Source organism: Lactuca virosa, chromosome 2 (assembly GCF_052849685.1).
Source record: "Lactuca virosa cultivar CGN04683 chromosome 2, Lactuca_virosa_CGN04683_v6, whole genome shotgun sequence".
Classification (NCBI taxonomy): Eukaryota; Viridiplantae; Streptophyta; class Magnoliopsida; order Asterales; family Asteraceae; genus Lactuca; species Lactuca virosa.
The window spans coordinates 74,835,663-74,857,395 of record NC_136427.1 but is presented as its reverse complement, the minus strand read 5'-3'; the positions used below and the strand labels follow the sequence as shown (position 1 = coordinate 74,857,395).

At 35.2% G+C, this 21,733-nt stretch overlaps 1 protein-coding gene across 1 annotated transcript; it reads left to right on the top strand.

Annotated features, from left to right (window-relative positions):
• Window positions 1-19,440: 19,440 nt before the first annotated feature.
• On the top strand, window positions 19,441-20,740 carry LOC145156397 (aspartic proteinase nepenthesin-1-like). Its single transcript, XM_079075792.1, has one exon. It carries the CDS (start codon window positions 19,468-19,470, stop codon window positions 20,689-20,691), a length of 1,224 nt encoding a protein of 407 aa, XP_078931918.1. The 5' UTR covers window positions 19,441-19,467; the 3' UTR covers window positions 20,692-20,740.
• The last annotated feature ends 993 nt before the right edge of the window (window positions 20,741-21,733 follow it).

The window sequence follows — 21,733 nt, the reverse complement described above, 5'->3', positions numbered from 1 at the left end:
AGTCGAGAGACGCACGACAAGCTTGAACCTCGAAGTGGACGATGTATTTTCATCGGCTACCCACAGAAGTCCTTTGGATACTTGTTCTATAGACCTAGTGAGAACATGGTCTTCATAGCACGAAGGGGAGTTTTCCGCGAGAGGGAACTCATATTCAAAGAGGACAGTGGGAGTATAATTGATCTTGAATAAATTCAAGAGTCAAGCGATAAAGGAACCTCTAACACTAGCGCTCAACCCGAGGAAGAAATTCATGTTGTACCAATTGACGAGTCATTACCTCTTAGGCGTTCCACTCGAGTTATAATGGCACCTCAGTTTTATGGATTCCATATTACTACAGATGGTGATACGTTTATCAGTGATAGTACACTGATAAATTTGGATGAGCCTACTAACTACAAGGAAGCCATGGCGGGCCCTGAGTTTGCTAAATGGAAAGAGGCAATGGACAGCGAGATCCAGTCCATGTTTGACAATAAAGTTTGGAACTTGGTTGAAAATGTACCAGGTCGTAAGATAGTTGGGTGCAAATGGATCTTCAAGAAGAAGAACAACATGGATGGAAAGGTGCACACGTTCAAGGCACGACTGGTTACGAAGGGCTTTACTCAAACCCCAGGGGTAGACTATGATGAGACCTTCTCACCAGTGGCTAAGATCAAAACTATTAGGGTTATGCTAGCCATAGCTGCGTTTCATGATTATGAAATATGGCAGATGGATGTCAAAACTGCTTTCCTTAATGGAAAGTTGGCTGAAGATGTTTATGTGAGTCAGCCAGAGGGTTTTTATAGATGCTAAGTACCCTAATAGAGTGTGTAAGATTGAGAAATCAATTTATGGATTGAAGCAAGCTTCTCACAGATGGAATCTTTGCTTCGATGAGAAAGTCAAAGAGTTTGGTTTCTCTAGGAGTGAGGATGAGTCATGTGTATATGTCAAAGCTAGTGGGAGTATAGTTAGCTTTCTAGTATTGTATGTTGATGACATACTGCTCATAGGAAACGACGTTCCAACCTTGTAGGAAGTTAAGTCCTGGCTTGGAAAGTGTTTCACTATGAAGGATCTAGGAGAGGCTGCTTATATTCTGGGGATAAGGATCTTGAGAAATAGGATTAGAAGGCTAATTGGACTTAGTCAAAGTACTTACTTGGATAAAGTGTTGAAACATTTTAGCATGGAGAATTCCAAGAAAGGAGAATTACCTATCCAGAGCAATACCAAACTGAGTAAGACTCAGAGTCTGAGTACCGATGCCGAGATAGCAGAAATGAGTCAGATTCCATATGCTTCCGCCGTTGGATCGATCATGTATGTTATGACATGTACTCGCCATGATGTGGCTTTTGCTTTGAGCATGGTTAGTCGATATCAGGGAAACCCGGGTAAAGCTCACTGGATAGCATTAAAGAACATTCTTAAGTATCTGCGAATGACAAACGATTGGATCCCTATGCTTGGTGGCAGTGATGACTTGAGAGTTACTGGTCATAGTGACGCCAGTTTTCAGACAGACAGAGACAACTTCCATTCTCAGTCAGGTTGGGTGTTTACACTCAATGGAGGAGCAGTGACTCGGAAAATTTCCAAGCAGGAGACTGTGGCTGATTCAACATGTGAGTCATAGTATATAGTTACGAGCGGAGCCTCAAAGTAATTGTTTACTATCTTTTGTAAATTGTTTATTTTGTTTATAAGTAATTGCATTTGATTCAATATAAATGTAATTGCATTTGATGATTATATAATGGAGATTTATTTATAAGTAATTGTTTACTATCTTTTGTAAATTGTTTATTTTGTGTTTCACTTTTGCATGTTTTACTTCCCGAATAATTGGATTATTCAAATTATCCACAGTCATTCTTACTTTGGAAGTAAGTAATGAATAAGACTGTCATGAATTGGCTTGTAGAATTTCTAAGTGTTTAAACATAGCAATGGTTTGTTGCAACATTCATGAGTACTCCTGAAATGGGGATTTGAGTATTGGATTAAACCCACGCTCATTTGAATTACTTCATGGAATTTATCACAAGTGATTATGAGTCGATAATATCGTATAATCATTAAACTGAGATATATGAGTTGTTGTTTACGAGTTGGTTGTGCATTGATAATGCGTAAACACATTAGTAACTTGATGTTATAAAACGTATTGTTGTGTATGATTGATGAGTAAATAGTACATGCATATAAGTCAAAGTTTATCTATTCCTTTTATCTCAAGGGGTAAAAGCGATATCTTGGGCCCCTCGATGATTTTGTGTTGACTTATGCGCCGGATCAGTCAGGACTGAATTGATGTGTTAAATTAAGTTCCTTGTCATACAAATCAGAAATCGGGAAACAAACTGTTGGACAATGAGAATGATTCTAGTACATGTCTTTGTGCACATGATATCTTGCAGAACGAAGGATTATATGATCCCTTATCTTAAGGACACACAACTGACTAGGTCAGAGTTCGACAGCGGCTTTTGAGAGCTACGATTGCTAATCAGATTCTGAAGTCGTACTTGCAATTATAGTTATTAGACTTATCCAAGGGGAAGACTGTTGGATTAGGTGTCTAAGCCCATAATTATAATTGGTATGAACTTGATTTGATAGTAGCATGGTCCTTTTAGGTTGCCTTCACTTTAGCAACTTGACAAGATGAGTTATGGAGAGAGAGGTTACTATATGATTTATTGATATATTATGAGAATAATATATTAATTAGAAATCATATTATTTAATTAGTATTTAATCAGAAATTAATTTAGAATTAATTTTGGGATTAAAGGAATTGATTAAAAGAATGGGGACTGTTTTGCAAATCATTGATAGTTGCAAAACTGGGTTGCTGGACTCCTTTAGAATGGAGTGGACGAAAACTATAGGAAGGCCCTATAGAATTCGTCCAAGGCTTCTAGAATAGGAGGTCCATGGACTGCTTAAGGCCTAAGCAGGAAATTAGGGTTTCCACCTGAAACCCCTAGCAGCCTCAGTTATTTAAAGACCCCTTCACATAGGGTTTTCGGCCAATGCTTAGAGTATAGAAACCCTAGACGATTTTCTTCATATTCCCTCCTTAACCTCTCATCCTCTTGCTACAAGTGTTTGTGAGCCATTAGAGGTGCAACATTTGAGGCACTAAGCTTTCAAGAGTCAAGATCAATCAAGGAATTCTTGTTATTGCTATATAACAAGCAAGGTAATCTTCTTAACCCTTTTATATATGAATTTCGAATTATATATGCTAGATCTAGGGTTTTCGCTTTGGAATTTCTTTTGCATGTTTAATTAGTGAAAAACTTAGATCCAAAGCAATTAGGGTTGCATGATCACATAGGATGTTGTTATGCTTAAACCCCATCAATCTGGGTGATAGTGGACCGTTTAACGAAGAATGCTCACTTTTTAACCATTAGTGAGAGCTCTTCTGCAGAGAAGTTGGCTGAGATTTATTTTTGAGAGGTGGCGGCTCAGCATGGCGTGCCGACTTCTATTGTTTCAGAATGGGATGTGCGTTTTACTTCCAGGTTCTGGAAGAGGTTTCACGAGGATTTGGGTACCCGGATGCAGTTCAGTACTGCATATAATCCGCAGATATATGGGCAGAGCGAGCGGACTATTCAAACGCTCGAGGATATGTTGTGTGCCTGTATCATTGACTTTGGTGGGAGTTTGGACTCCTATCTCCCGTTGGTTGAGTTTTCTTATAACAACAGCCATCATGCCAGTATCGGTATGCCTCCCTTTAAGCTTCTGTATGAAAGGAGATGTCAGACTCCTATCTGTTGGGGTGAGGTTGGACAGAAGTGTTGGGTTTTGAGCATTCTAACACTCCTATGGTGTACATGCAACCCTATAAACCTTGGATCTATGTTTTCTCTATTATACATGCAAATATTAACTATTCCAAAGTTTCATCCTAACTAGCATATTATGAAGCACCTATACTATAAAGTTCTAGTTAGATGACATACCTTTTGATGTAGCTTGATGTCTTCAAGCTTTAAGAGCTTAGCCCCAATAGTGTGGAAGCCTCAAATGGAATCACAAATCACCAAAACACCTTAGAAGAACTTGAGAGAATATATATATATATATATATGCACACTAAAATCGGCCCACTCTTATTTTCACACACTTGTCCCAATTTTGTGAGCCAAGGACCCCTTTATATATTATGGAGGATTAGCGTTACATCCATGTAAACCCTAATACCCATGACCTTTCATTTACATAGGATCCATGGGTTAAAAGCTCCATGGACCATCCATGAAAGCTTAGCCCAACCTAAATGAATTTGGCCCATTCCATATATATAAGAGTCTATATTTAATTAGTTCTTTTTGATCACTTAATTAATTCTAAATTAATTCCTGATCAATACTAATTAAATAATATGATTCCATATTAATATATTAGAACTTATAATCTATTAATAAACCATAAATAACCTTCTCTCAAAAGTCCATCCTAACAAATTGTCCTGATGATATGCAACCCAAATGGACCATGCTACTCTCGGGTCAAGTACATACCAATAATAGTTATGGGCTTAGACATCTAATCCAACAGTCTCCCACTTGGATAAGTCTAAAACTATTCTTGCAAGTACGACTTCATAACCCGACTAGCAATCGTAGCTCTTAAAGCCGCTGTCGAACTCTGAACAAATCAATGACGCGTCCATTAGATAAGGGATCATATATTCCTCCATTCTAGATATCATATGGACTGAGACATGGATTATAATCATTCTCTCTGTCCATTTATTGTTTCCCGATTTTCGATTTATGATGGCTGACTGATTGAACAAATCAAATCAGTCCTGGCTTGGCCAAGCACTCACATGTGTCATCGCTAAATCATCGAGGGGCCCACAGATATCGCTTTTATCCCGAAGGTAAAAGGAATGGATAAACTTCGACTCATATGGCTTGTTCTACTACTTGTTGAATCATACACAAAGGCACGTTTTATAACATCGAGTTACCAAATGCGTTTTCGTGCAATCAATGTATAACCAACTCATATTTCTAGGTTTGAAGAATATAAGATATTATCGTCTCATGATCACTCGTGATAAAATCCATGAAGTGATTCAAATGAGCGCGGGTTGAATCCAATACTCAGAACTTATGAGCACTCATGAGTGTTGTAGCACCACTTTGTCCACCAACTTGGACCTCTACAAGCCAACCCATGACAGTCTTGATTCATATCTACTTCCAACATATGACCGACTGTGGATGGTTTGAATAACTTAATCATTCAGGAAGAGCGACTTAGTTATTCTGCAAGTCAAAACATGCAAAGTGAAACACAAGAATAAATGAATCAAATATGGTATCAAACCCTATGAATATAAATAAACACTTTTATTTATCACCATACTGATTACTCATTATTCATTGTTTCGGTTTTATCAACTTTATACTTGAATTAAAAACACTAGTTGTCCCATGCTCCAAGCATGTACACTATGTTTTTCTTAAACAATAGATTTGCCATACACCAAGTATGCACTCTATGTTTGTCTATGATCCTTACTTTGTGAAATAAACCAATTGAACATAATTTCAATGATTCTAATTTCACACTCCCAAATCCTTATCGAAAAATGTGAGAATTTCAAATTCCTATCATTTATCGAAATCTGTTTAGATTTTAAACTTATATGCACTGACCCTCCTGTAATGAATATGTACAAAGTCACAAAGACTTGTCAACAGTCATTATAAGGTATTCCAATGGAGATCAACTCCATGGAAACTAAGTCTCATATTCATAGTACATTGCTTTGGACATGCTTCTTGCATTAAGTTTTCTAATCTTACACAGATAATTTCCACCTATGGAGACAACTCCTTATTCTCATTTTGACTATCACTTCTGAATAAGAGATGCCTCTTTTCAGAATATGTCAATATGGTCCTTCCAAAATTAGCACTATACTTCCAACTGTCCCTGAGCAACCAATCTTTGGTAAACCTCAGATTGTCCTCGGCAATTGCTTAATCATTTTAGTCATATCCAATTCTAGACCTTTTCCCTTCTTAATGCCTCTGGGCATTTGGAAAAATTTAGAAATGAAAAATATTATAGCACATGCAATCGATCCTGTACCCAAAGCAAATGGTACACGATTCATGATGTCTCACATAAAGACATGATTCTAGACCAGTCTTTTGCTACAATATTTTTATTTGCCATGTTTTCAAAATTTGACTATGAAGAGGGATGCCGTAATCATAATCGAATTTTGAGAACGCAATATATAGAATTTCCTTAAGTTGAACCAATCCAACATGAAATTCATATATATATATATATATATATATATATATATATATATATATATATATATATATATATATATATATATATATATATATATATATATATATATATATTCTTGACTAAAGATGATTAAGGTCTCAATCTAAGCCTTTAGAACTGAAATGAAGTATATCCTCTCCCTTAATTATAGCAAAACAACTTTTTCAATCCATGCAGCCTCACGAATTGAAACTTTTGTTTTCTATAATTAACATTGCTAACTTGCAACACTAACAATAATTATCATGCTCCCACTAACATGATGATTATTAGCATAACACTTATGCTCCCACTAGCTTTGACATGTACTCAGAAATCAGCTGGACTTCTAGAAATCAATACTTTATTGACTTTCTTACAAAAGTTCAGATTTCTGATACGAGATGCTTTGATAAAACTTTATCAAAATCATACACCTTTCCTTATATAGCATGCATGTGTGTCTAAACAATTTCAGAACTATGAAAAGGGATGCCGTAATCATAGTCTCAATTGTTTAGACCTTTTGCCATCTGCTTCAAATCTACTTGGTGGAAGTGTTTCCTCACCATCATTTTCATGAATCGGAGAGAAACCTTATGACCCTTAGATTTTATGGTGTATGTGTTCTTATCCTTGTGAATCGTCAAAACCATAGTCACAAGACAAGGATAATGACAAATCCAAACTCATATGGACTGAACTTATGCAATCTTAACTTCTTGCCACCTGGCAGTACAGGGCCTGCCATTGCTTCCAAGTTGTTATGCAACCAATTGAGAACTTTCAGAACTCCTATGCAAAGCCAACTTTAACTGGAATGGGCACAGAATATGTCAACACGATAGTTTATAAACCTCAAGTCGTGTGCTAGTGAAGAACCTCAGGTTTTATTCTTGATTAGTTCTTGAAATTCTTTTTAGGATCTTTAAGACTCCCACTATCCTCTGGACATATAAGACTATCTTGCCAAATATTCAAGAGATAGTGCGGATTCTTTATCAAGACAAACACTTCACACAATTGGCCTTAGTTGGTCTTTGTTTTATTCGAAACATCAAAACTTACCAATTTCAAATGTACAAGAGTAGGACACTTTTACTTTTACATTTGACAAGTGTTTTAAACCTTTCTTTAAGATATGTCACTCAAGTTACAATCTTGGAGTATGACTCTAAGAATTGTTTTGGAACGAAGTATGACTCATCTTCCTGATCTAACCATTTCAACAATTCATGACTCCTCTTCTTAGTCATAATAATGCACTAAGATGACCTTTAGAGGACTAATTGTGATATGATTTCTAAATCATTAAGATGATCACAAACATGATACTAAAGTACTCTCCCATCTTTTCAGATTTGAGAAACTTTTATCTTTCTGCCTAATTTGATTCTTCCCATTCGTTCTGCCATACATTAAGACTTTTTCAATGTTTCAGAATTATACTTAAACTTGTAAGTATAACCATATTTACTAAACTTTAGTAAATCAAATAGTCTTAACGAGCTTTGTGGTGGACATGACCAGTGCACAAGAATGTGTACTCGATCCCTTTAGTCCTTCACTTGACTCACACATCCATGTGAACAAGTAATTAGTCTTGATTTTCCAATGCTTGAAAGTTCTCATTCATCATACTATTCAACTTGCATGATTCCAAGTTTCGGTCCAATTGAAACTTGGGTGATGAGGAACTTTCCTGATTTGGTAAATTTAGACACTACCACAAATGAAAGAATCAAATCCATTTTCCAATATTGCTGTCAGTGGAATCATATAAGCAACAATTTTCCACAAATGCCATTGTAAGGATACTTCAAATAAATAAAATTAAACAATTTTCTTTTATTTTAAAAATTTGCGGAAAAACTTATCCTTACAATCCACATGGAAAATTGTTGTTATCTATTCCTTAGCAATATATCATAACATCTTAAGCAACTGCTCAAAATTCTGATGCGATCGAAATCTACCTTCGCGATCAGAATCAACATATACTTCCTTTAAGATTTGATTCTTAAAACATCAACATGTGACCCAGTCACATCATGTAATGAGGATCTCAGAATAGAACTTAACAGAGTTAGATAATGGGCTCTACCTAATGTAGAGTCAAACTTATTGACTTTAACATCCTTAGGTAAATTTGGCAGCTTTGCAATCAACGCCCCTTCCTTTGGCAAAATAAACATATGGACCCTTTGGTAATGGGACTATCTCAGACTTAGCCTTTCTCTTTACCATTTGGTCAACCGGGTTGACTATGGTCAATCCCTTTCCATTGGGAAGAGAATGCTTTTTCTGGATTTCCAGTGTCACCATTGTCACTGTCCATAAAGTTTTTGGGAAGTTGATCTTCTAATCAAATTTGCTTTACTATCGTTCCAAATCATTGCTGATTCAGCAGCACCAAGCAAATAGATATGATCATTAAGGTTCATGTCATAGTCTCTTTCATAGTAGTCCCAAAGGAACTCACTATGTGACTTAGAAAGTGATTGAACATCCAACTTTCTCAAGACTTTGACACCCAACTCTCCCGGCTTGTCAATATGTGACTTCATCTCTAAGATGTGATCACACATAGACCTTGCTTGCCATTAGGGCTTGAGTGACCTTGAACTTGTGGGTTAGGGAGAATAATTGGAGGAGGTGGAGGAAGAGAAGGATGACTTCCATGAGCCAAACTCGGGAAGTCATATTCATTAGGAAAGCTTGGTTTGGGAAGATCATTGTTGTCTAAACCAGACATCAACAATGGGAGAAATTCATGTAAAGTTGATTTAAGTCCTTAATATAACACCCAATATGATATATTAAGGCTAGGACCCAACAAACTGTTTTATAACTTGGAAGAGGGATGCCGTAATCCAAGCTATAAAATATTTGAAGGTAGGTGAATGACGATTCACCAATTTCCACCAAGATAAACGAAATGTATTATTAGGTTTTAATTGGTTTTGAAACTCCTATATTCTTTTGAGATTCATTGAACTTTTCAATGGCATGTTTCAATCTCGAGTGTGCCCTTCAGGTTTTGTGATTGGGATGCCGAGGATCACAAAACAAGGTGTGAAGTAACCATGCAAATATAATTGGTACCCTTAATATTTACCCCTCAATCGATGTGCTGGTTAACCACACACGCTCCAACGATACTATGATAAACATTAAGTTACCCTTTGCCTACCTTGTTAAGTCCAGGTTAGTGTGCCGGTTAACCACACACGCTCCAGTAACAGCTTAAACAAAGTGCAAAGTGTAATTTCATGGATTAGCACCTTATTCACATTTTCCTAAGTAACTAAGATTGGGAATTTATAAAAAGTTTAGTTACTTAGTATTTATCATTAATACTTTTAATGAAGGGAGAATTATAGTCCTTGTCCTACCTGTTCGGCTAACGACCCTCCACCAGTCAAGGAAGCGGTGGGTGAGAGTGGACACCCATTAAACTGCCATTTTATAGGCAGTAACCTTATACCCCCCTTATAGACCGGCTTCGTGAATGAGGCCTACTAATGGTAAGACGACTTGCTCTTATACATATAATATATTAAACTTTTAATATTATAATAGTATAAGGGTGTATTTTAGACATTTAAAATACTTGGTGGTTTAATCTATTAATTAAACTATACTCTTAATTTAATTAAATTTAAACCATGTCATTATGGAATTATTAATTATCTTTTAATTAAACACTTTAATTATCTATTAATAAAGTCCATAAGAGTTAATTGAATTATTCAATAAAAACATCATAATTCCAATTATTAAATTCAAAATTAAAACCATTTAATTAATTGTTTAAAATTCAAAATTAAAACCATTTAATTAATTGTTTAAGTTATGAACCCAAGAGTTTTAGAATTCAATTCTTTTTTTTATCATAAAAACTTTTTCCAAATTCCAAAACTTGAGGGCAAGTTTTGTAACTCTTGAAAACTTTTGGATTCCATAACTTATGGAGTTAAATACTTGTTTTATGATGAAACTTTTCATGTTCCATAACTTAAGAACAAGTTATGGAATTCTTTAAAACATTAAGACCAAGTTTTGTAACTCCATAAAAACTTTGAATCAATTTTTTTAAAAACCTTTTCATATCCATAACTTATGGAGGTTTCAAAAAACTCTTTAGATCAAACTTTTAAAACTAATAAAATAATCATATCATTTTATCTTGTACTAAATTTGACCTAATTCAACTCATATAGCAAATGATTCAAATTTTACAAATAATTAGTTTTTCACAAAAACAAGTAATTATCTTAAAATTTGACAAACGTCATGTTTTTTTTTCTTTTTTTTCCAACTTTAAAAATAAAACATTTGCATCAATATAACAGAAAACAACCTGGCTCTGATACTACTGTTGGGTTTTGAGCATTCTAACACTCCTATGGTGTACATGCAACCCTAAAAACCTTGGATCTATGTTTTCTCTATTATACATGCAAATATTAACTATTCCAAGGTTTCATCCTAACTAGCATATTATGAAGCACTTGTACTATAAAGTTCTAGTTAGATGACATACCTTTTGATGTAGCTTGATGTCTTCAAGCTTTAAGAGCTTAGCCCCAATAGTGTGGAAGCCTCAAATGGAATCACAAATCACCAAAACACCTTAGAAGAACTTGAGAGAATATGTATGCACACTAAAATCGGCCCACTCTTATTTTCACACACTTGTCCCAATTTTGTGAGCCAAGGACCCCTTTATATATTATGGAGGATTAGGGTTACATCCATGTAAACCCTAATACCCATGACCTTTCATTTACATAGGATCCATGGGTTAAAAGCTCCATGGACCATCCATGAAAGCTTAGCCCAACCTAAATGAATTTGGCCCATTCCATATATATATAAGAGTCCATATTTAATTAGTTCTTTTTTATCACTTAATTAATTCTAAATTAATTCTTGATCAATACTAACTAAATAATATGATTCCATATTAATATATTAGAACTTATAATCTATTAATAAACCATAAATAACCTTCTCTCAAAAGTCCATCCTAACAAATTGTCGTGATGATATACAACCCAAATGGACCATGCTACTCTCGGGTCAAGTACATACCAATAATAGTTATGGGCTTAGACATCTAATCCAACAAGAAGTTCATGGGAAGCACGGAGATAGTACTCAGGACGACCGAGTTGATACAGCAGGTTAGGTAGAGATTGTTGACGGCTCAGAGCCGCCAGAAGAGTTTTGCGAATCGGCGACGCTCTGAGCTAGATTTCCAGGTGGGGGATTTAGTGATTATGAAGGTGTCACCTTGGAAGGGTGTTATCCGCTTCAGGAAGCGGGGCAAGCTAGGCCTCAGGTTTTTTTTTTGTAATTTCCGAGTTTTGGCCCGTGTAGGCAAGGTGGCTTACTGGTTAGAGATACCAGAGGAGTTCAGACAAATTTATGATAGCTTCCATGTTTCCCAGCTAAGGAAGTGTATAGCTAATAAGACAGTTGGGGTCCCTTTGGAGGACATTCAGATCGATGATCGCTTGAACTACGTTGAGCAGCCTATATCAATTATGGATCGGAAGGTGAAGACCTTGAGGAACAAGGTAGTGAACTTGGTCAAAGTTCAGTGGCAACATCGGAAAGGATCGAAGTGGACGTGGGAGCCCGACTCCAAGATGCGTGAGCACTATCCTGAGCTGTTCCTTGAGAATGACTTCGAGGGCGAAGTCTGATTCTAGTGGGGAAGAATTGTAACATCCCAATATCAGGTATTATTATTATTTCCCTTATCCTTATTAAAAGTTGCACAATTGTTCCCTTGAGAGGAAAGTCTTTGCATTGTGGTCGTAGGTTGGGCATACTGAGAGTACGCACGTCATACTCATGTCTTGTGGAAACGCGAATGATCTGCTAGTACGCAGGGCGTACGTGTGGTACGCCGGGGGTACTAGCCTAAACTCCAAACCCTAATTTTAAGGGTTGCTCCCTATTTAAACAACTTTATATCCACTTTGGACTATCTTTATCAACCATCATTCCCTCCTTCAATCCTAATCTCGATTCTAAGCTTGTTAGTGAGAGTTTGGGAGATTATTAAGAGTTTTTGGTGCATATTGTTGAAGAAGGAGGCTAGAGAAGAAGGAGTTGTTGTTTGCAAGCTTGGAGATCTAGAAACCACTCCTCATTGTGCATCTTTTTCAAGTATAAATCTTATATCTTGATGAGTTTTCTATTTGACCTCCATGGATGAGATATAGGAGCTTTTTGTCCCCAAGTTTGGATCTTTATGAGTTTGGAGTACCCTAGGGAATATTAGTTGTCCTTTCATGCATTTTAGGACTTTTAGATTCATAAAAATGGTTACTTGATCATTTCCTTTGGACCATGCATGATTATAGTGTCATTTAGGGTTTGTTGCATAGGGTCATTTTTAGCCATGCAAAGGCTTAAAATCGACAACTTTATGGATTAAGGCACTCGAGGATGGTCAGATATGAATTTTGGTTAGATGTCTTAGCGGATTAAGACACAAAGTTGGTGAAAATGGAATCAGACAGAGTACACTGAGCGTACTCCTGGCTACCCCCCCCCCCCCATAGCCGGTTCCGTCCCCGATTAGATGTTGATTGCGGTGTATGCCCCGTGTAAGGAAGAGTACGCATAGCGTACACGCTGGGCAGTTGACTTTCTTTGACTTTTGACTTTTTGTCAAGATTTAGGGTTTTGGACCACCAGAAGGGTAAAATTGTCTTTTTTCCCTAAGTAATTAGTTGTGGGATTTGGACTTGCAAGTTGAACTTTAGAACTTAAATATTAATTAGGGTTAATTCTTTCATTTACTAGGCGAAGTCTAGTTCCGGCAGTTCAGGTGTGAGATTTACTTGTCGTCAGTATCCGGTGAGTCTCCTCCCTTATTCTTACATGTGTGGTAAAATAGTTGTATCTGTGATGACCAGCAGGGTTTGCTGTTATTCTGTACTATGTTGTTATGTGTGACTGGGACTGCAGATAGTCTCCGGGTTTGCTAATAACCCATAGGGTATGTTGTTGCTCACCGGGACTGCTGATAGTCCCTAGGGTTGTTGATAACCCATAAATGTTTATTCATGTTGTGTTATATGTGGTATCTTAGGGAACTCACTAAGCTTCATGCTTACAGTTGTTGATTTATGTGTTTCAGGTACTTCTGAGGACCGCGAGAAGGCGCAGGTCTGATTGTACACACTCGATGGGAGGATTGCTACTGGGACAGTTTGAGAAACTCTGATATTTTGTGATAATGGTTGTTTTGGATAATTATGTGTTTGATAACTTGGTTGTGAAACTTGTTTTTGGTAAATTTTAAAATGAAAAATTTGGTCTATGATTTGAGGTGTTACACTATTCAAGAAATAAACAATGTGATTATGATGTTTTCGGCTTATTTCAGACTTGTGTTGCTGTAAATCATTGTTTAAGTATATCTATTCCTGGGAGTAAGATCCGTTTAACGGAAAAAAGGATGGGTGTCGAATAGGATTAACGTTACCTCACAAATGGCATACCAAAATCATGGGTTTTGTGGTATTTGGTGTGTTTTTCGAATGGGGTTGGAGATATGTTTGTCCTCACATCATCTTCATACTTGTAAATGATGGAAATGTTATTCTTAAGTCAGAGGTTAATCGTATCAAGGCAATAGAAACAACAGAGAATGGGGGGAATGTGTGAATTAGCTATATGTCGTTAGGTTTCTTTCAGAAAATGTATCATGATCTTCAACCTCAATATTGGTCTCATATTCAAGGTAATCTTAAGATGACTATAAGCTTAACAGATGGCACACAGTCTATAAGAAGTGGGGAACATGTTATCTACAAAGAAGATGTCCAACAAATTAAAATTTCTATCACTAATTACGGGAACATCGTGCATGTCGATGATGAGGATCTTGGATATGATGAAATTATCTTTTGCAACACTTACATGTATGAAGAAAAGTTTGATGAGGAGGCCTTGATGCCTTTAAGAAGTAGAACCTCGGTAGGGTGCAACAAGAGGTACCTAGTTTGGATCACCACCTTATATGGACCTCGATGAAATATTCTTAGTATAGGGCCAAACTAAGATAACTTTTTGGGGAAATTTTATATATGTCCTTGCAAAAATTAAGTATTACGTATATCCTTTCAAAGTACATAATTACATATATCCTTCTTAACCTATTGAACTCATATTTATATCCAAAATTATATTTTAATTAGGTTTAAATCAACTTAATATTAATTATTTTATCTAAAATTAAAAAAAATACATGTGATATTACTAAAATAGCCTTCTTGAATTGAATATTAAAATTAAATTATTTTATTTGGTTGATTGTCGTCGTCATCAACGGGTAATATAGCACCCCCCGTGTCGCTCCTATTACACCCTCCCAAAGCTGCCCTTTGTTCTAGTCATAGATTCGTATTCTCATCCCAATTTAACAATTCTTAACCACAATCCATCATACAATATGTTTTTTTCTCCCTCACTTCGAATCAGGGTATAGAGCTTTAGAAATTTTTTTTGTTAGATCGAAGAGAAAGGTTTAGATGTGGATACAATGGAAAAAATTGGTAAATACATGTGTAAAAGGCCAAAGGGAACTGAAATTGCTGAATCTATATGCCCAAGAATCATTATGGAGTGACATTGCTAATAATATATGATCATATAGGGTCACACCTTTATCAAGTTTCCACATTTTGTATATTTGTTATTAATGTGATTATTAATAAATAATATTAATTCTTGTATTTTAATTAGGAAGTAATTATGTTTTATGAAAATAATAATTATAAGAGAATATAACTAGTTATTATTTCATATGGTATGAATTCATAAGTCGTGCACAACCTTTTGGACTAGTTGAATTCTTTTGTCTTTTACCTTAAGACAAAGTTTATTTTTTATAAAATTAGAGTTTATAAAATTTAAAGAATCTTTCTTTTCTTTAAAGGTATGGCTGAAAATGGTGTAAGAGGCATGGAGAAGCTTCACTTTTTGAAGTTTTGTGCTTTACTTTGGTATTTAGAAGCCTTCTTGAGTTGTCTCCTTTAGTGCTTATTTGAATTAAGCACTTAAAGGCTTAAGACACTCAAGAATACAAGAAGGAACTAACATTCTAAGTACCTTAGTCTCGATGGTGGATACACATAGAGAAATCATAATCTTTGATTTTTGCTATCTTTATCAACACCCCAAAACCAAGTGGGTTCAAAGGCTTCAAAGGTTATCATTCTAAACACTCTTTGGTTGTGTTTTTTAATTCATTCTAACCTCTATAAATGGATCATTGTTGGTTTGGTTTTGTTTTAAACTAAAAATAAACTTGTTATATTTAAAGTCTTCCATTGCGGTTTTTGTGATAAATAAACTTATATTTTGTATCAAAACCCATCAGTTGGGCGACTTCTAATTCTCGATCCCAAAATAGAGCTTTGTTATATAGACGTTGATTTAAATAATATAAAAGTTTTACATAGATGTAGCGTGTTAACTAGCAACAAGCTATGCCGCAACCCCTTTTTGGATGGAAAATCAAGAACAATCAGGAATCATCATCAGGTAAGCATCCTTCTTTCTTCTGTTGATGTCATCCTCAAACAAGTGTTACGCAAGTGTTCCTTAATTCAAATTGGCGTATTTATTTTCCGTTGGTTTTGGTTCTTGTTGACTTCACTTAATATCTATCTCTATGATCATCAAAACCGATTTGAGTATCTTGAATTTTGGATTGGCCTGCGGACTTGTTTTACTGATTTCGTATGATTTTTCTGAAAATAATTCCTTTCTTAGCTTTTTAATTTATCATCGTTGATCTTGAACGTCGAAGGGTGTTTTAAGAGCATCACCATATCGTCGCTTTTGTTTTCAATCTTATATGATTCAACCAAATACCTTGAGTGCTAACCGACTTAATTATGTTGTTTCGATTGAAGTTTACAGAGAAATGCATCTTCTTAATGTTTTTATTCTGGAAATGGCTAATTTTCAATTACTTGATTTACTTATGTTAACTAATGATAAAATCTACAGTCGGATACAATCTTGAAATCGTCCTAAAATTGGGTATAGAGTGATTATCATATTGGACTAAATTTTGGCATTTGTTGATCATACAAATCTGGTGTTGAGAGAAATTGGTGTTATGTTTGTTTGGTTAAAATCGATGAATCAGAAACTTCAAACGTATTGATAAAATTATTTAGCTCCTAGAAAAGGCCTCCAAAAAGCTTTTCTATCGATGAAAATTATGATATATGTTTTATTAAATAAAATTGGTGGAAAAACTAAGTGATATTTGTAAAAGTTAAATATTGTTAATGAACTAAAATGAGTGATTAAAATAAAATAATTATACATACTAGAGTAAGTTAAATGAATCGTACCTCGTCTAGATACTAAAATATACGTTCAGTCTTTATTTTTAAAAATTAACTCGGACCATTCTTGTTTGGTTTAAACATGCACGCTTCATCCATTGTTAGTTTAAATCTGCATAATTCATCATTTTCCTAACATAAAATGATTATATTGCCCTTATTATTTTATTTTGTATTTATAAGAAAAACAAAAATGAATTTCACCCCTTTATTTTCACATTTATTAATATTTTTTAAGCAACTAAATCTACCAACCCAACCCCATTTACCTAGAAATACCCTAACTCCTCATTCCTAACTCTTCATCATCCCTCACCTCCCCTTGAAATCAAAATACGGCCATCGGAGATACAACCACCACCGGAAACCCTCTTGACCGTCACCACTGACCACTACCACCTCTTTTCCTTTCCCTTGTTCACGTCGGAAATATCATCACCACCGGAAATGTGGACCACCGTCAAAAATGGCATCACCAATGTTGGTTTCTCTCACTCTAATCTCCCCTGATCTTTGCCTTAAACCATATTGTCGTGTGTATCAGCAACAAATATGTTCTTCCTTGTTCTTCTTTCCAACAATCCTTAAGCGTATGGACTTAACCATCTCTCTCTCTCTCTCTCTCCACCGTTTTCTTTTTGTTAACAACACCACACCCTCATATATTTGGGTTCGAGTTTTAGAGATGGTAGTCGTAGTTGTGGAGATTGATGGTGATTATTGGTTCCAGTTTCCGATCCAATCTGAATCTAATTCTTCTTCGATTTGAATATGCTTCTTCTCCGATCTAAATTTCCTTCTACTCATGTCTCTTTCTCTTTAGTAACCCTACTCCAACGTCCTATGGGTTTGAATTCCATATCTGAATGGGTTCACGATTTAAGAAGTGTTTGAGTTTCAAATTTGAACATAGATTTTGGGGTTTGAATTTTGATATTTAATAATCAGATTTAGCGTTCATCAATGGTGGTGGTGGACATTGATGGTGAATGTTGGTGCTTTTAGAGGGTTAAGAGGAGAAGAAAAAAAAATATTTTCTAATAAATTAAAAAGAGAGATGGAGAGAGGGTCTGTTTTATTTTTTGAAACTTATCATTAATAAATAATAATAGATAAATTATTACAAATAAAAAAATGAAATATGAAATTCATAAAAGATATATAGTCATTTCATATTGATAGGTGCTAAGTATGCAAGAAAAAACTAACTTCGACACGGTCCATTAATTTTAAAAATAAGAATTAAACTTGCGTTATGACACATACGTGTAATTTACCCTAGATACTATTACTTACTTTGCGTTATGATATATGGGATATATATAGTAAAGTCCCAATATTTTCATCGATTTGACAAGAAAGTCCTAAACTTTATTTTTTTTACAGTAAAGTCGAAATTACCGGCAGTTTTTGACACTTTTACCATTTTTCCCTGTTAGCCGGTAATTAGGACTTTTTTGTCAAAAAAAATAAAGTTTAGGACTTTCTTGTCAAATCGTCAATTAGGACTTTACTGTCAAAAAAATAAAGTTTAGGACTTTCTTGTCAAATCGTTAAAAATATTGGGACTTTAGTGTATATATAATTTTTTTTGGTTAGAAATTTAATGGTATGATACTCTTTAAGCATAAGAGTTATTGAAACCTTCTCTAATCAGCTAGATCCTATTGAAATTCTTAACGTTTGCTTCTTGTTAAATCGTTTTTTTAATCTCAACAAACCGACATTGAAAAAAATTGAGATAATCAAGAAAGAAAGAAAGAAAGAACCAGGGTTGTATTGCTTTTTGCAGTCCCAAAAATAGAGAAATAAGAAACCGAAAAAAACGAAGTTGCCCTTCTTTCCCTTCTCCACATTCACACCCTTTTGACTAGGCATGTGTTGTTTGTGTTTGTATAAAGCCAGGGCAATTTCGTTTTTTTCGGTTTCTTATTTCTCCATTTTTGGGACTGCAAAAAGCCAACACAACCCTGGTTCTTTCTTTCTTTATTGATTATCTCCATTTTTTTCAATGTCGGTTTGTTGAGATTAAAAAAACGATTTAACAATAAACAAATGTTAAGGATTTCAATAGGATCTAGCTGACTAGAGAAGGTTTTAATAACTCTTATGTTTAAAGAGTATCATACCATTAAATTTCTAACAAAAAAAAAGATATATACACTAAAGTCCTAATACTTTCAACGATTTGACAAGAAAGTCCTAAACTTTATTTTTTTGACAATAAAGTCCTAACTGACAATTTGACAAGAAAGTCTTAAACTTTATTTTTTTGACAAAAAAGTCCTAACTACCGGCTAACCGAAAAAAAAGGGTAAAAGTGTTAAAAAATGCCGTTAATTTGGACTTTACTGTCAAAAAAATAAAGTTTAGGACTTTCTTGTCAAATCGATGAAAATATTGGGACTTTAGTGTATATATCCCTATGATATATACGTGTAATTTACCCTATATAGTATTACTTACCGATATCGTTCCTTCATTTATTTTGAAAGATTCTACTCATTTTTTTTCATTTTTTTTTTTATTTTTCTAGTCAACCGTTAAATTCCTTGCCCAACTTCTACTCCAGCGACCAAGAGTCAACTTTCTGCGCAACGACTTAAAGTCAAGACGAAGTTTCTCGCCCATGTTGTACTCCAAATAACAAGAAGCTTAACTGTAGTAATTCATACGTGATATACTGATATGTGTATATAGTATATATAGTTCATACATTCATATTCATGAATCACAACTCAACAGTATTCTCTTACTCATGGCCTCATCAATCTTTCTTGCATCTCCAATCCTTGTAGTGATACTATTTCACTTACTTTTAGAAAACGGTCCCACATCATGTTTTGCAACAAACCCAACCGGAAAACCACCACCCGACCTTCGACTCACCCTAACTCGTGTCGATGTAGCTAAAAGTTTCCCCAAAAACCAATTTGCTCCAAGCTCTATGAGTGAGGCTAATGCAGCAGAAATAACATCCCCAACACAAGCATCCAACGACCTGTACGTTACAAAGCTAGCCATCGGGACTCCACCAGTGATCTTTTCAGCCGTAGTGGACACGGGAAGCGACCTGATATGGACCAAGTGTGATTCTTCTTCACGTTTTTATGACTCGAGTAAGTCTAAATCCTTCTTTAAAAGTAAAGAAAGTTGCGATAGTTTTGGGTGCACCCAGGAATACGCTGATGGCGAGTCCATAAAAGTAAGTATGGGGGGAGAAAAGCTAACCATTGGAGGCGTGAGTCGTGGTAATATAACCTTTGCATGTGGAACACCAAACGATAAAAAAAGTTTCAATAAGTATAATGGAGTAGTAGGAATGGGTCGTGGGAAGTTGTCGTTGGTTTCACAATTAAACATAAATGTCTTCTCATATTGTCTGGCTTCTCGGTCTCACAAGTCAGAACAAAGCATTTTGTTAACAGGGTCCAACACAAAGACTGCCATGAGAAATGTCCAAACTACCCCTTTGCTCAAACAAGAGGACAAGTCATATTACTACATCACTCTTGAAGGTATCTCGGTTGGCCAAACCAAATTGCCTATCAGCACATCTGACTTTGCGATAAAAACAGATGGAACGGGTGGGATGATCATAGACTCAGGTTCGACATTCACTTACTTAGAGAAAGATATTATTAACATGATTGAAAATGAGTTAATGAAGCAAACAAAGCTCAATATGTCAAAGGATGACAATCCGCCATACCAGGGTCTTAATCGATATTTCAACTCTCCGCGTGATGTCAAGATCATACCCAAGTTGGTGTTTCATTTTAGTGGTGCGAATTGGGATATGCCAAGAGAGAATTACATCTATGTAAAGAATGGTAAGTCGTATTTGGCGTTTATAGATAACGACAATGATCCGGAGAAAATGTCTATATTTGGAAACATGCAACAACAGAACATGATGGTGCTTTACGATCTTGTGAAGAACAGTTTGTCATTTAAGCCTGAAAAATGCAGCCAACTTTGACTTTTGTATCTTGTTATTTTTCCCAATTTCAATAAAGAAGTTGAATTTTATGTTATTTTTCCGCTTATTATTTCGAAACAAATATTCTGATTCATGACGAACAAATAATTATGCTAACGATTCTACGAAGCATGTCAACGATCCTAGGAAGCGTGTTAAATATCTCTTAGTACCTTTCTAGCTAGGCATACAACATGTTCCTTTTAAAGGACGGTGCTATATTTAGTTCGACAAAATATTTCAATATTGGCGAGAATGATTAGGGTCCGAAGTGACCTAATATTTGGTAACTAAACCAATTGATAAACAATATGTTGTCGATATATCACAAATATATCACTATTGGATGTGAATAATCATTATTTATCTCCACTTCTTTCTAACACGTACCCATTATCAATTAACAAAACATTTTTAGTTATCATCATACAACGAATGAGAACGCAGACGGGCAACAAGTTGTGCCGCTAAGCCCTTTTGTATGATAAAACCAATTCTTTACTAATATGAATGGTGATCTGATGGAGATATATATGTCCACCTACACAATAAGTTACAATAAGTTAGTGATATAATTAATAAATAATTGAGCCTATTAGGTAAACTCAAAAGTAAGAAATAAATAAACTGATTTGATATTTATTAATTTTTTTTGGAAAGGAAACTTCTCTAACGAGGGTTTTTAGGCCAGCTTTCGCGGCATCGACTAATCCCCGTTGTGAACTTGAAATTTGTTATTTATTAATTAATAATGAACTAACTAGAAATCATGGAGAATAACTTTTATGCAATAAACACAAGAAATTTGAAATAGAGCATTGTTGTCATAGTTAAGAAATTTGGAAACAAAGAATGCCCATATGGTTTATACCTTATATAAGACATGGAAAACCAAAGAAGCTCCCTAGTGAAGCCCTAAGTCGATCCTATCATCCCTCCTCCCTCTTGTTGGTGGCTCAACCTCACTCGGCCAAGGGACCATCGAGGTTTGCTTAGACGCCAAGGAAGAAAGTCTTGCTTCTTTGAAAGGGTGCGACTACTA